This window comes from Talaromyces rugulosus, chromosome V, assembly GCF_013368755.1.
Source record: "Talaromyces rugulosus chromosome V, complete sequence".
Classification (NCBI taxonomy): domain Eukaryota; kingdom Fungi; phylum Ascomycota; class Eurotiomycetes; order Eurotiales; family Trichocomaceae; genus Talaromyces; species Talaromyces rugulosus.
The window spans coordinates 3,882,562-3,896,996 of NC_049565.1; the positions used below are offsets into that span (position 1 = coordinate 3,882,562).

Below are 14,435 nucleotides of genomic sequence, written 5' to 3' on the forward strand. Positions count from 1 at the left end.
TGCACCAAGCAGGCCAATCAGAGACCGATCCCACGTCCTCGGCTTGCCTCGTCCTGGTTAGCGCCTTCCTCCGCCGCCATTGAGGAAAGAACGCCATGCAAGCTGTCCTGATCGTCCCAACCACGGTTTCTTCCTCGAGTGTAGAAGTTTAGAAACCTGTGAATATCGCGCCAAGATGAACTTCAGAAGCCTCCTTTTCTCCCTCTTCCTTGTCGTGTGCCTTGGCTTTGGGCTTCTTGCTCAGGCCGAGGAAGCACGTGGACCCAAGATTACCAACAAGGTACGGAAAGCATTGCGCCGATTGTGACTGAGAGTCGGGCTTTTATCTTGAGGATGCTGTATTGACACTTTTCTACCACAGGTCTACTTCGATATCGAACAGGATGGCGCCCCTCTAGGTCGGGTTGTGCTCGGTCTGTACGGCAAGACCGTTCCCAAGGTGAGTGCTTAGTTTGAATTCAGCTGGAATAGCAAATGCTAATAATACCCTGCAGACCGCCGAGAACTTCCGGTATGCTTTATATCCAAAGAAGGACATCACTTTCCCCGCAATTCAACTAACCATTGGTCAGCGCTCTCGCAACTGGTGAACACGGCTATGGTTATGAAGGCTCCACCTTCCACCGTGTTATCAAGAACTTTATGATCCAGGGTGGTGACTTTACGAACCACGATGGTAAATCTTCTTTTGGCGGGCGTTGTCTGTGGTTTTCCTCTGTTTAACGGCTTTTTTCTTTAGGCACTGGCGGCAAGTCCATCTATGGACAGAAATTCGCGGACGAGAACTTCAAGCTTCGTCACACCAAGAAAGGACTTCTCAGTACGGACTCCCTCCGTCGGGCATGTGAAGAGAAAGCTAATTGTTAATAGGCATGGCCAACGCCGGAAAGGATACCAATGGCTCTCAGTTCTTCATTACTACTGTCGTCACCAGGTTAGAACAACCCACCCTACTGTCATAGTACGAAGCTAACATGTCCAACAGCTGGCTTGATGGCCGCCACGTCGTCTTTGGCGAGGTCCTCGAAGGATACGATGTGATCGAGAAGATCGAAAACACCAAGACCAAGCCCGGCGACAAGCCTGCCCAGGCGATCACGATTGCCAAGAGTGGTGAACTAGAGAAACCTGCCGAAGGTAGCCACGAAGAGCTCTAAATTTTCCAGTGTTGAATTTTTCACATTGCTGCGAGAGGGGGGTTTGTTTGCTGATTGCTTCTTCTACTTCAAGACCTTTACGGTACCGCGGGACCGGCCATCGAGGGCGACTGGTTGGACGTCACCACCTCGCCACCAGAATCGTCAGAATCCTCGGAGAAGACCGCAACTGAGACTGAGAATGTGAATGAGGATGAGGTTGAGGTTGAATCACCCAAAACACCCTCGCAGCTACTTTCTGGAATTGTCAAGGGGAGCGGCACAGTCCAGGTTTTGGCTTGGATTGCGTTTGTCGGTTTTGCTGTTGTTTGTGTGCTTTATCTTCGGAGCCGGCGGTCGGTCGTCTGAGATGGTTGCTGTCTATAAGTTGGGTATATTTGATCAATATAAAAGAATTGGGATGTTTCCTCGAGATGATTCAATGTTCTATCGGTGTGCGTGTAACTGTAGAAACCACATGTCACATGCTTCTGCCCTCTCTTACTACTACTTTTAGTCTATTGCCCAGAACATCAGCCAGGATGATCGGCGCTTGTGACCTTGGCACGCGCAAGATTTTTTTTAAATTCGCACTATGCGAATACTAGGTAGCAGGCAGTGCGACGCTTGGCCGATTATCAGTCTTGCCTACGGGGTACAGTCATACATGATACATGAGATGGCGTTTTGCTTGCTCGGTCAACCAGATGAAACTGAGGAACATGCGGCGACGATCTTGTCCCTATGCGACAGGTTCTCCCTAGGCAGTGCTCACTGACTCTCTGCTGGCGATTTTCTTGAGGGTTCATCTATCAATTTTATTGTATGCCAGGCTATTATTGAGGCAGGCAAAGAGTTCTCCCACAATACCAGATAACTGTCTAATAGACAGACTGCCTGCAGTAAAAGGACGACACAACAATAAACAGCAAGCCCATCATTAATAGTAATACCAGTAATAGTAATAGTAGTACAATCGTAAGTAGTGGTGAGTACTGAAGACAAATCGACTAGTTCGCAAACTGTGGCCCAGCGAGCCCCACAATGGCCGCATCCAGCCAATCCAGGCCCAACCTTTATTTTTTTTTTCTCCCTTCCCTGTGGCCACTGGCCAGGACCCTTTTCGCCACTCCCTTTTCAAATAAAACAGTCGCACTTCCTCCACAACCAACTTCCTTGCCTCTGGAAAAAAAATTAAACCTGACATCTCCCCTCAAAACACCCTCTTGTTTTGACGCTTTCAGTTGTTTTTTTTCCTTCTTCCTTTTTTTTCCCTTCTCATTTTCCGAGCATAGACTTTAGACCTTGTTTCAGAGAGATTCTTCCCTTTTTCACGCCTTTTTCTCTCACGGCGAGGTCTTCTGTGTCATCCGATCGACACTACTACAGACGAGAATCCTACCGACCAGCTGTCGCTCTCTTCGAATTCCTTTGGCACTGTTTTTCACTCGAACAGTCCAATCATCCACGCGGCGATCTGCATCTCGTTTAGAGAATCCCCAAAAAAATTTGACTGTATGTCGAGTCTCGCCTTCCCCGTTTGCTTCTCTTTTTTCCCCCACTGCTCCGTGGCATCCTTGCTGACTTCATCCCATCAGAACCTACCTCACTTAATATCGTTTTCGAAGGACAAATCGCCAAAATGGCTGATAGCATCAAGATCCAAAACCTTTCGCTCAACGATTCCCAGCATGCCCCCAACGGCCCTCCTGCGGCAACTGGCCGGGCTGCCTACATCCCGCCACACCTGCGTGGCCGAGGCGGCAACGTGAACCCCGTCGCTGCCGTGGACGGTGCTGCTGCTGGCCCTCTTCCTGGTGCTGGACCTGCGCCTGGCCCTGGCCCTGCACCAGCTCCCGGTGCTTGGAGCGCTGGGTATGTATCTACGTCCTTGCTAGGGAAAGAAAGCGCGGTGGCTAACGCTGTATGCAGACCTAGAACCGCGGCACCCCCCCGTGGCAACTACACCAACAACTTCCGAGAATCAAATGGTAATGATAGCTGGACCCAAGGAGCTAATCGCCCTTCATTCGATCCCAATGCTTACGGAAACCCAGGACAAGGAACCTCAGGAAGCTACGGCGGTGGTAGCAGCGGCGGCGGCGGCGGCTCTGCACGAGGCTCTGGCGACGGACAGTGGCGCGACGGCAAGCACATCCCCGGCCCTGTCAACGCTCGTGTCGAGCGTGAGCTCTTCGGTGTCCCCAACGACCCCTCCAAGCAGCAGACTGGAATCAACTTTTCCAACTACGATGACATCCCCGTCGAAGCCTCTGGCCAGAACGTCCCCGATCCCGTCAACACCTTCACCAACCCTCCCCTGGACGACCATCTGATCTCCAACATCTCCCTGGCTCACTACGCCACCCCGACCCCCGTCCAAAAGTACTCGATCCCCATTGTCATGAGCGGCCGTGATCTGATGGCCTGTGCCCAGACCGGTTCCGGAAAGACTGGTGGTTTCCTGTTCCCTATCCTGTCTCAGGCATTCCAGAACGGTCCCTCGACTGCCCCAACCCAGCAGTCTGGCGGCACCTTCTATGGTCGTCAGCGTAAGGCGTACCCAACCTCTCTGATCCTGGCCCCTACCCGTGAGTTGGTGTCTCAGATCTACGATGAGGCCCGCAAGTTTGCCTACCGTTCGTGGGTCCGCCCCTGTGTGGTTTACGGCGGTGCCGACATTGGCTCGCAGCTTCGCCAGATCGAACGCGGCTGTGACTTGCTCGTTGCTACCCCCGGTCGTCTTGTCGACTTGATCGAGCGTGGCCGTATCTCTCTGGTCAACATCAAGTACCTTGTTCTCGACGAGGCTGACCGCATGTTGGACATGGGTTTCGAGCCCCAGATTCGTCGTATCGTCGAGGGTGAGGATATGCCCGCTGTCAACGCCCGCCAAACCCTGATGTTTTCGGCCACCTTCCCCCGCGACATCCAGATGTTGGCCCGTGACTTCTTGAAGGACTACGTTTTCTTGTCCGTTGGCCGTGTCGGTTCCACCTCTGAGAACATCACCCAGCGTGTTGAGTACGTCGAGGACCACGACAAGCGCTCCGTGCTCTTGGACATTCTGCACACCCACGGTACTACCGGTCTCACTCTCATCTTCGTCGAGACCAAGCGTATGGCCGACTCTCTGAGCGACTTCCTGATCAACCAGAGCTTCCCTGCAACTGCTATCCACGGAGACCGCACCCAGCGCGAGCGTGAGCGGGCTCTTGAATTCTTCCGTAACGGACGGTGCCCCATCTTGGTTGCCACTGCCGTTGCTGCCCGTGGTCTCGATATCCCCAATGTCACTCACGTTGTCAACTACGACCTGCCCACCGACATTGACGACTATGTTCACCGTATTGGTCGTACTGGTCGTGCTGGTAACACCGGTATCGCCACCGCTTTCTTCAACCGTGGCAACCGTGGTGTTGTCCGCGATATGATCGATCTTCTCAAGGAAGCCCACCAGGAGGTGCCTGCGTTCTTGGAGAACATTGCTCGTGAGGGCAGTGGCTTTGGAGGACGTGGCGGCCGAGGTGGTGGTCGTGGCCGTGGTGGCAATGCTACTCGCGACATGCGTCGTATGGGTGGTAACGCTGGCGGTCCCCCGTCGTATGGCGGCAGTGGTGGTGGCTTCGGTGGTAGTACTACTGGCTACAGCAGCGGCGGTAGCGGCGCTGGCTGGGGTGGAAACAGTGGTGAGTAGCATCTGCATCTTGTATATTCGCATCCATCCATACTAACTGTGATACTAGGCGGTAGTACCTATGGCGGCGCTGCTGCTCCTTCTGCGTACGGTGGTGGTGCCAGCGGTGGTGGTGCTGGTGGATATGGCGGCGGTGGCTACGGCAACCCCGGTTCCACCGGTCCATCTTCCTGGTGGTAAATCTATCGTGGTCTCTCGACGAGGCCTTTTAATCTGGTTGTCTCTGCATCTACGGTTCTTCTTCTTTTCGGATACGATCAGGTTTTCAAACTCCCGAGGAACGACTTTTTAAATCTTCCGGAGCGGCTTTGTCACGACTGCAACGACTTGTGTTTTTGATTTTCTTCCAACGTTTTTTTAATGTTTCTTATTTCCTTTGTTCACATTTCATGGGTTACGTTTTCTTCCTCTTGTCTCTCACCCTCTACACGGGACAGGCGTGCGATGCGTTTCGATGCTTTCCACACAGGCTCTCATGACGTTTTTTTTACGTCGTGAAGCTTTCTCATCGGCATTGATCGGCATTGCATGTATTATAGATAGCGTTGCTGTTCTCACGACCGCTTTTATCAGATACCCAAAACTTTACGAATTCTTCGACAGGAGGCAGCGAGTGCGCGACTTGTCGAACTGAGCGCTGGCATTATTTTTTTCGGCGCTTCCATACATAATCGATAGACCGTGCATTCCAAGATAAATCTCTTGAGTTTCGGTATCTACGGCGGGACCAATGTTTGAGGCTTTGTTATGTTTTTGTTTTCTTTTCGTTTTTTATGTTTCTATTTCATACACTATTCCCAGAAAGACGACTTTCTTCTTCGGGCTCCATTGTTGTGTTCGGCTCATTGAGAGATGAAGTTCCCTTCCATATGTTCTGGATTTTGAAGCACTGGAAAGGAGGCATGTTGTGTTTCTTCATCTTCTCTTGATGAAAAAAGTGGTTTTCTTTTTTACACCATGCGGAAGGTGACGAGCTTATAGAACGGGGGAGTATTTGCATTGCATTCGGCGTTGGCTTGAGCTGCTTTGATCAGATGAATTCTCTGTACTGGGTCCAAAGGGAAAGGGAGAAAAACCAAAGACGATATTTTCGTTTTTTACGACATACGACATGTGATGTTTCTCTTTTTTTTTCTTTTTTTCTTTTTCATGGACTTGTGGAGGATTGGGATTTGGGCTGCTTTAGCTGGCGCTCTGTGTCTCTTTTATGATACGCTGCATCGTCGGTCTGTCTCTGCTTGCGAAACACTTCTATTTCTGTAAGGGCTAGCTAGCTACAGGACAAACTAGTGATGATGACAAGGCGTGTTAGGAGCATAGGAGAGGATCATCTCAGGGAAGAGGGCTCCTGAAATTCTCTTAAAAAGAATCGACTTATCGTTTTATCTAATTTTCGACGTTCATCTTGTAGTTGACAAGTAATGGCAAGTAATGTAGAATTTTTCACATGTTAATCACGGAGTGCTATTAGGGAAATATTCTGCATAAAGTTGATAGTGATACTAGCAGTAATAAATTATGTATGCAGTGTATGAGGCATCCCGTAATCAGTCAGTATAGGGCGGAGTGGGTCGGCCATCCGCAGCAAGCTCAAACGGATCTGACCAGAATTAATTAATCCGCGCGCTTCCACCATTCATTCATTGGCATCCGTCATTTTGCCTCCCACAATTTCTATCCTTCTTCTATCACGCACGCTCTCTATCGCGCTTTTGTTACTTGTCGATTGTATCCCAGGCAAGGAGTATTTACTGAGAGCGGCGTGATTATTACAAGCTGGGAAGGGAAGGAAGGAAGGAAGATATTATTGCGTTTGCTCCGAACCCTTATCTCGCAACGCAACGCAAAACAACCTACATCGCAAGACACTTGTCAATTCGATCGAAAAAAACCTTACCAACCGATTACCCCGAATCGAAAAGTCGCAATGGCAGACATCGAGACGGCTGCCGCCGCCGCAGTCGTCGACGACGACTCCTCCCTGATGGCTGTTCCTGATGCTCCTGATGCTGCTGCTGGCGATCGTCCTCTCTCCGAAGAAGCAGGCGACGACCAACCTGCCACCTCACACAGCACCGTAAGCGCCACCGTCGGCACGCGTCGACAAGCCAACGGTACAATCGGATCGGTATACTCGGGCAACAAAATCAAACACCTGAAAAAGGAAGATGGAATCCCGCTATGGCGCAAGGACATTCAGTATCAGTTTCTGAAGCTGGTCTTTGAGGACAAGACGCCTGTGTTCACGCGCAATTCGGACGGTGCCAAAAAACTCGATTTCGCGGATGTGTATATCGATGCCATGGCGCGGAGTAGTAAGACGAGTAAGATTCTCAAGGATAAGTTGCAGAATGATAAGCAGGCGGCTATTAGTATGGCTATGATTTGTTTGTTGGTGAATTTTGGGAGGATGAATACTACATTGAACTGTGAGTTTTCTTTTCTCTCTTTCCCTTTTTCTATGTTCTCGCGACTAATGTGTTTGTTTGTCTAGTTTTCCCCGAAATGCGAGCGCAGCTGCGAACGTATCATTCGATTCCGTCTTTACAAGCAGAGCAAGATCCCAACGCATACAAACAACTCCAGGACGCGCCCCGTCTCAAGTCAATCCTGAAAGGCGCTTCGGAAGACATGGACCAGCCGCCTACCATCGAGAAGATCAAAGACGGCTCGGTGCCGCGTACCAACCCGGTCCACCTCATTTTCCTTCTGGCACAGTACGCGCCCAAGATCTCCGAGACGCATTTCTTTGCGCCTCGCGACTTTTTCGATCTCGTCATGCGCAGCACACTCAGCAGCAAAAGCAGGGCGAGGGCGTTTTTGTGGCTCATGTGGTGGTACCTCGAAAGCGACTTCACCCGGGAGGCCGCCTTGAACAATCCGTTTGGCGCTGGTCTGGAAGGAGAAGGTGCCGGCGGGCTTCCTATCAAGGTGCCGGCATTCGAGAGCTTGACCGAGGACCAGGCGAACGAGGAGAACAAAGATAGTCCTGAGGAGATCAAATACGGAGAAGAAAAGCGCCTGGAGCGCAAGCGTATTCTGGAAGAAGACGAGCCTCTGCCCAGAATCACCAAACGGTCCAAAAAGCAAGAGTCGGGCTATGACGATGGTTTGATTGGCTCTGCCAATTCTACGCCACTGCATCCGTCTACGCGTCGTATTGTTGGGGTTGATGAAGAGGAGGACTGGTCCACGCCAGGGTCCTCTGCTCGCCCTCGCTACAAGAAGCCTAAGCGGGAGTCGTCTCTCAACCGATCCACAGGACAGCGTCTTGTTCTCAAGACGAGAATGGATCAGACTTCGGACGCGGCCTCGCCGGCGCCACCGGGTTCCAGCCATCCTGTACTTAATCAGTTTGTCAACGATTCTGCAGTGCCGGCGCATGGCCTACCTACTCGGCGGCCACGACCGCTTACCCAGCACCAGCTAGCTGTGGAGCAGAACCGCCGGCACCGCATTGAATACCTGCTAGCGCAACGGAAAACCGAAGTCTTCAAGGTGATACGGAACCGTCGAGAGAGAGAACCGGCTATTCTCCGCTACAAGCGGATTCTTCAGGATTTGCCTAATACTAGATCAATCGAAGAGGAAGATTTCTGGGGCAACGGGAACACGCAGGAAGACTATGGAGAGGCCGCTCACTACTTCTTGTCAGTCATTCGCAAGGCTTCTAGACGACTGGACCGCTGGGACTGGGAAAAGGCCAATGGACCAACCAAAGACCGCAAAAAGGTACGCGAAGAGCGCCAAAGGGCATACCAGAACGGATCCGCCGCTGGACGCGCCAGCGGAGGACGTACTGGTGGACAGTCATCTCGCTCGGCGCGACCGAGACCCCCTCGCCCTTCCAAACGCAAGACTATTGCTGCTGCTCCCAGCACTCCTTCCAACATGTCGAAATCCGAGGGTCCGGCCGGTGTATCTGGTAGCAAAAACGGCGACGCCGGTGCCAGCCAACAACCAATGTCTGACGCTGTCACGCCCATCAAATCAGACCACCAGCGACCATCATCACCGTCCCTCCTCGCAGGCATTATCCCTACAGGCCGCAGTCTCGATGCAGATCTAGACGGAGACGAAACCCTCGACGACGCCGACAAGGACGGTCTTCTCAACGAAGGAAGCGGCCACGAAGACGACGACGACTCGGAACTGTCATACGCAGAAGACGACCATGACGACGAGGACGAGCTAGAGGAAGGCGAGGGTGAGGGCGAGGGAGATGATGGATACGGTGATTATTCCACTTTTGAAGGTCGCAACGGGTACGATAGCTACTCGGAAGCCGGGGAAGATGATGTCGATGGGGATGATGTTATGGAGGAGTAATTTTTTTCCCACTTGTTTCTTTTTATTTTTATTTTTCTCTCTTATTTTTTTTCGGTGTTTTTGTGTCAACAGTTTTATGTTTGAGCATTTCTGTCTTCTAGTTAAGTAAGACGTTAGGAGAATATTTCACTTGGGCATATCTAGAAGTCCTCTTCTATGCATGGAGTACGTTGTTTGAAATGTACATGTACTATGCATGCACACTGAACAAATAGAGAATACCATGGATGGAACTTTAATATGAATATGGGCCAAAACCCGTTTATGATTCTTTGTGGCTTTTACATGTGATCCCAACTCGGTGTATGTATGTTGGCTGTATATATTTCGGTTTCAGTTGGGGATGATCTTACGGTTTACTGCAAATTTCGAACGAAAACAATTCAAACGTTACATACATTCTTATTTAATTATGAAAATATATACTGTAATACCCGCTAAACATATAGCTACTACATCTAGCATGTTGCTCCTCCGGCGTATGACCTTGTAGATCATATAAATGTATGTACCGTAATCAAATGTGCAAGGGTGGTGATTCGTTGCCTCGGGCTGCATGTCTCGTTGCACATGTCACATTCTCTGCCACTCAACCCCGGAGAACTCCACTTGCATTCTAACAAATGAAAACTATGCTTGTGAGAGGGGTGCAGCAGGAATCAAGATTCTGGACAGGTCGAAACAGGAGGAATACGACGTGGTGGGTGGGTGGGCGAGCCCGAGACAAATGTTGTAGTACAGACATATATACAGGTGATTCTACCCTGTATATTCAAGACAAACCAACTTGCGCTCAAGAGAAATAGTCGAATAACAATGCTCAATAATATTGCCAATATACCCCTGAAGAATACTCCTAAAGAGTACGATTGAAACCCGCGGCCCGCGATTGGTGCGCCGAGGCTCCGCTCCAGCAGCTCCTCCGACTTTTGAACTCTGCGGCCTCAATAATAATCTTTCAAACAACATAATAATATTCTTCGTTAATATTATTTTGGTGCGCTTCTGCCCTGCATCCTGAGCATTATTCCGGCTGCTCAAGCTGCTGTTTCAGTGCGCTTTTCATCTCTTATTTATCACCCAAATAAAGCGGATACGAAATCCTGTTGACAGATCTAAATTTGTTGAGCAGACTTGCTTACCTCAACCACACTTTGCGCGCAGGCCTTTCAACTCTGCAGGACATTCATCCCACGACCTATAATTATTACAAAACCACCAATTACAACACAACAATAACAACAACATTGATAATGACCGACTCACCCCGCCTCCTCCGTCCCAGACCGCGACGGCCCTTTGAGCTCCCCTCGAACGAATCGTCACGGCCACCTTCTCCTCCACCCAACGTCGACACAGCTGCCAGCAACAGTGCAGCCGACCTGCTCGACGTCAAGAGCGACTTGGACGGGAAACGCACAGGCTCGCTCCTCAACCTGACCTCGTCAACGCTCCTGGGCATCTTTCAGCAGACTGCGTTTGACAGCGGGCGTGACGAGAACAGTCCGTGGGATACGCAGGTACACACGCCGATTGAGACTGATGTGAATAACCGCTTCCCCTCTGCGGCGGCCGGTGGCGCCAAATCACTGGATTCGCAGATGCAGCAACAACATGCTCCTCCTCCTCATTCTCGTCGAGCGGGCAATGCGTTTTACGTGTCTCTGATCTCAAAGACGAGTCTCTTGTTCGTATGCGGAGTCGCATATGGTACCATCATGGCCCATTTACATGAGAACAACTGGATTACGCCTATAAAGCTAGAGCTCATCGACCGCAACTCGTACGTATACCTGGCCGCGTGGGGGTTTGGCGGTGTCTCGCTGGCCTTTGTACTTCCCTGGCTGGATAATGTGTGGGAGAACGCGTCGTCGGGGAAGAACAAGCGGTTTGCCAATGGATATCAAAAGGTTGGAGGGAGTGGTAATGGCAACGACTCGCGCACTTCTCGGTGGACTCTGGCAGTACGCAGTATTGGTGCCTTTGTGGGAATTGCTTTTGCTATGGTGAGTTCGCCTTGCCAAAAAAAGATTTCATCTTGGATATAGTTGATTGTCTAACAAAAAACAGAGGAGACTGCCCTGGGAGTCCACAACACAGGAATCGCTCACGCTTGCCCTGGTCAACCCGTTCTTGTGGTACCTTATCGACCGCACCAAGACTGGCTTCTGGCTGTCGACTGTCGTCGCCCTGACCGGCATGGGAATCACTCTGGGCCTGCACCCGGAAATCATACCTTCGTCTCCAACCGGCGGGCTCGGCCTGCACAACGGGCGTCTCGCGCTTAACATCCAGGGAGGACTGTCGCAAGAAGCCACGGCGGTTGCCATCTGGCTTGCCAGCGCGTTTTTCAGTGCCTGTGTCTGTTTTGGGAACATTGGTCGACAGCTTGCTCTGGGGGGAAGCCAGCAAGCAGCGGCCAAGAGGTGAAAAAAAGACAACGAGGGTGGTAGCTTCAAGATGTTGAAGCCGCTGTTGCTGTTGTTGCATACGACTATAATTACTATTATTATCCTCGTGTTCTTGTCCTAATATAATGATTAATATTACTAGAGTGAAATTTTCACTCACTCTCAAAAGTCATGTCCATATTTTTATTTTCATTATTATTATCTTATGACGGAGCATCTCCATATATATAAACTTTTTGAACCAGTAAATATAATATTACAATCCAGTAGGAGTGTGGAATCAATCATTGCAATCCCTTCCACATAATGAGAAAGGCACTGCACCCAAGATCGATACCTTTTTTTAAAAAAAATCCCTCTTCATTCTCATAGACGATTTCCGTACTTCATGGCACACATTTAGAAATGTACACTCGTAAGAACGCTTTTTGAGGAGAATGTGATAATTTGCGTTGTTCATGAAGAAAGAAAAAAGAGAAAAGAAAAAAAGGCGAGAAAAAAAACGCGGGTATTTATTGCTGTCGCTAGTGGCTTCCTTAGAGTGCCAAGCCTAGTTGTGGCCTGAATAGCCAGGCATACACGCTAACCTGCATGCGGCAAGGGCGGGGAGGCGGCAGTGACGAATCGAGAAAGTGGGATGAGAAAAAAGTCGGGGAGCGATCTCGGACGTCAAGACGAATGTATTATTTATCCTAATCCTAATCCTAATCCTAATTGACTTTCCCCATTCTCCTCTGTTCCGTCTATCCCCAAAGATAAAAGCAAGATGGCGCAGCAAAAGTCGGGTATGTCACATACACCATCACAATACAAGACCATCAGCTAAACAACAGTTCGTTACTAGCCATTCTTTCCGTCTACGACAAGACCGGGCTGCTCGACCTGGCAAAGAGCCTTGTCAAGCACAATGTCCGTCTGCTGGCCTCGGGCGGCACTGCCAAATTGATCCGTGAGGCTGGATTCCCTGTCGAGTGAGTCTACTCTCTTCTTTTGTGGTTCGTCGCGAGACCTGACTTTTTAGGGACGTCTCTGCCATCACCAATGCCCCCGAAATGCTGGGCGGCCGTGTCAAGACCCTCCACCCTGCAGTCCACGGAGGCATTCTTGCCCGCAACATCGCATCGGACGAGAAAGACCTCGCCGAACAGAAAATCGACAAGGTCGACTACGTCGTGTGCAACTTGTACCCATTCAAGGACACCATCGCCAAACCGAACGTGACCATCGAAGAAGCCGTCGAGGAAGTTGACATTGGCGGCGTGACTTTGCTCCGCGCTGCTGCAAAGAACCATGCCCGCGTCACTATCCTGTCGGACCCCAACGACTATGCGGAATTCATCAAGGAGCTCGACGCCGGCGATGTGTCGGACAAGTCCCGCAAGCTGTACGCCCTCAAGGCCTTTGAGCACACTGCCGACTACGACACCGCCATCTCGGGATACTTCCGCAAGCAGTACGCCGGCGAAGGCGTCCAGCACTTGTCGCTTCGCTACGGCACCAACCCACACCAGAAGCCCGCTGCTGCCTATGTGTCCAGTGGCAAGCTGCCCTTCAAGGTGCTCGGTGGTTCACCCGGATACGTCAATCTCTTGGACTCGTTGAATGCATGGCCGCTCGTCAAGGAGCTGAAGCAAGCACTGGGTCTTCCAGCTGCTGCCAGCTTCAAGCACGTCTCTCCAGCTGGCGCTGCCATTGGTGTCCCCCTGGATGAAAGAGAGCGCAAGGTTTACTTTGTCGACGACATTGCCGGCATTGAGTCGTCTGGTCTTGCCCAGGCCTATGCTCGTGCGCGAGGTGCCGACCGCATGTCCAGCTTTGGAGATGTCATTGCTCTTAGCGACAAGGTGGATGTGCCAACGGCAAAGATCATCTCTCGAGAAGTCTCTGACGGTGTGATTGCACCTGACTTTGAGCCCGAAGCTCTGGAGATCCTTAAAAAAAAGAAGGGCGGGAAATACCTTGTTCTGCAAATTGACGACTCTTACACTCCCCCGCCCACCGAGACCCGCACCTTGTACGGTGTTCAGCTGGAGCAGGGTCGTAACGACGTTGTCATCTCACCTTTCAAGACCTTTAACAGCATCATTACGCCCAAGGACTTGAAGACCCTCCCCGAAGCTGCTCTCCGGGACTTGACTGTGGCCACGATTGCGCTCAAGTACACCCAGTCCAACTCGGTCTGCTATGCTTTGAACGGCCAAGTCGTCGGTCTCGGAGCTGGCCAGCAGAGCCGAATCCACTGCACCCGTCTTGCCGGTGACAAGGCCGACAACTGGTGGATGCGTTTCCACGAGCGCACACTCGGCATCAAGTGGAAGGCAGGCGTCAAGCGCGCAGACAAGAGCAACGCCATCGACATGCTCTGCTCGGGCCAGATCCCACGTAGCGACGTCGAAAAGGCCGACTACGAGCGTGTCTTTGAGCAGGTGCCCGCTCCTTTCACTGCTGAAGAGCGGGAATCATGGCTGAAGGATTTGACTAATGTTGCTGTCTCGTCGGACGCCTTTTTCCCTTTTATCGACAACGTCTTCCGGGCTGCGCGCTCGGGCGCCAAGTACATTGCTGCGCCGAGCGGTAGCCAGAACGACGGACCTGTCTTTGACACTGCCGAGAAGCTTGGCATTACGTTTGTCGAGCAGGGTACACGTCTGTTCCACCACTAGGTTAGATACATAAAAGAGTTTATAATCTATATGTTGTTCATTTGTTTCATTGTATTGCACAAAAGAGTTTCAGCCAATCATATATCCAATCCAGCTACACGACCCACTGTGGGTCACACGGAGAGCCAAGACCCTTCCCGAGCCAATAAGCAGTCGGTCCAAGCGCTCTATTTATACCGCACTTGGCGGAGTCTCGACT

General features: G+C 51.1%; 5 protein-coding genes across 5 annotated transcripts; all 5 read left to right on the top strand.

Annotated features, from left to right (window-relative positions):
- Window positions 1–175: 175 nt before the first annotated feature.
- Window positions 176–1,505, top strand: TRUGW13939_09848 (uncharacterized protein; the record flags this gene model as incomplete). The annotated part of the gene is made up of 8 exons (XM_035492968.1): window positions 176–280; window positions 362–439; window positions 495–511; window positions 573–676; window positions 740–820; window positions 871–934; window positions 986–1,137; window positions 1,231–1,505. 8 exons carry the CDS (start codon window positions 176–178, stop codon window positions 1,503–1,505), a joined length of 876 nt encoding a protein of 291 aa, XP_035348861.1.
- A 1,273-nt stretch (window positions 1,506–2,778) lies between these two features.
- Window positions 2,779–5,013, top strand: TRUGW13939_09849 (uncharacterized protein; the record flags this gene model as incomplete). The annotated part of the gene is made up of 3 exons (XM_035492969.1): window positions 2,779–3,011; window positions 3,069–4,825; window positions 4,883–5,013. The coding sequence occupies 3 exons, from the start codon at window positions 2,779–2,781 to the stop codon at window positions 5,011–5,013; spliced, it is 2,121 nt and encodes a 706-aa protein (XP_035348862.1).
- Window positions 5,014–6,760: 1,747 nt separating this feature from the next.
- Window positions 6,761–9,162, top strand: TRUGW13939_09850 (uncharacterized protein; the record flags this gene model as incomplete). The annotated part of the gene is made up of 2 exons (XM_035492970.1): window positions 6,761–7,262; window positions 7,328–9,162. The coding sequence occupies 2 exons, from the start codon at window positions 6,761–6,763 to the stop codon at window positions 9,160–9,162; spliced, it is 2,337 nt and encodes a 778-aa protein (XP_035348863.1).
- Window positions 9,163–10,415: 1,253 nt separating this feature from the next.
- On the top strand, window positions 10,416–11,592 carry TRUGW13939_09851 (uncharacterized protein; the record flags this gene model as incomplete). The annotated part of the gene is made up of 2 exons (XM_035492971.1): window positions 10,416–11,168; window positions 11,233–11,592. 2 exons carry the CDS (start codon window positions 10,416–10,418, stop codon window positions 11,590–11,592), a joined length of 1,113 nt encoding a protein of 370 aa, XP_035348864.1.
- Window positions 11,593–12,339: 747 nt separating this feature from the next.
- TRUGW13939_09852 (uncharacterized protein) lies at window positions 12,340–14,236 on the top strand (the record flags this gene model as incomplete). Its single annotated transcript, XM_035492972.1, has 3 exons — window positions 12,340–12,358; window positions 12,418–12,544; window positions 12,595–14,236. 3 exons carry the CDS (start codon window positions 12,340–12,342, stop codon window positions 14,234–14,236), a joined length of 1,788 nt encoding a protein of 595 aa, XP_035348865.1.
- Window positions 14,237–14,435: the final 199 nt, after the last annotated feature.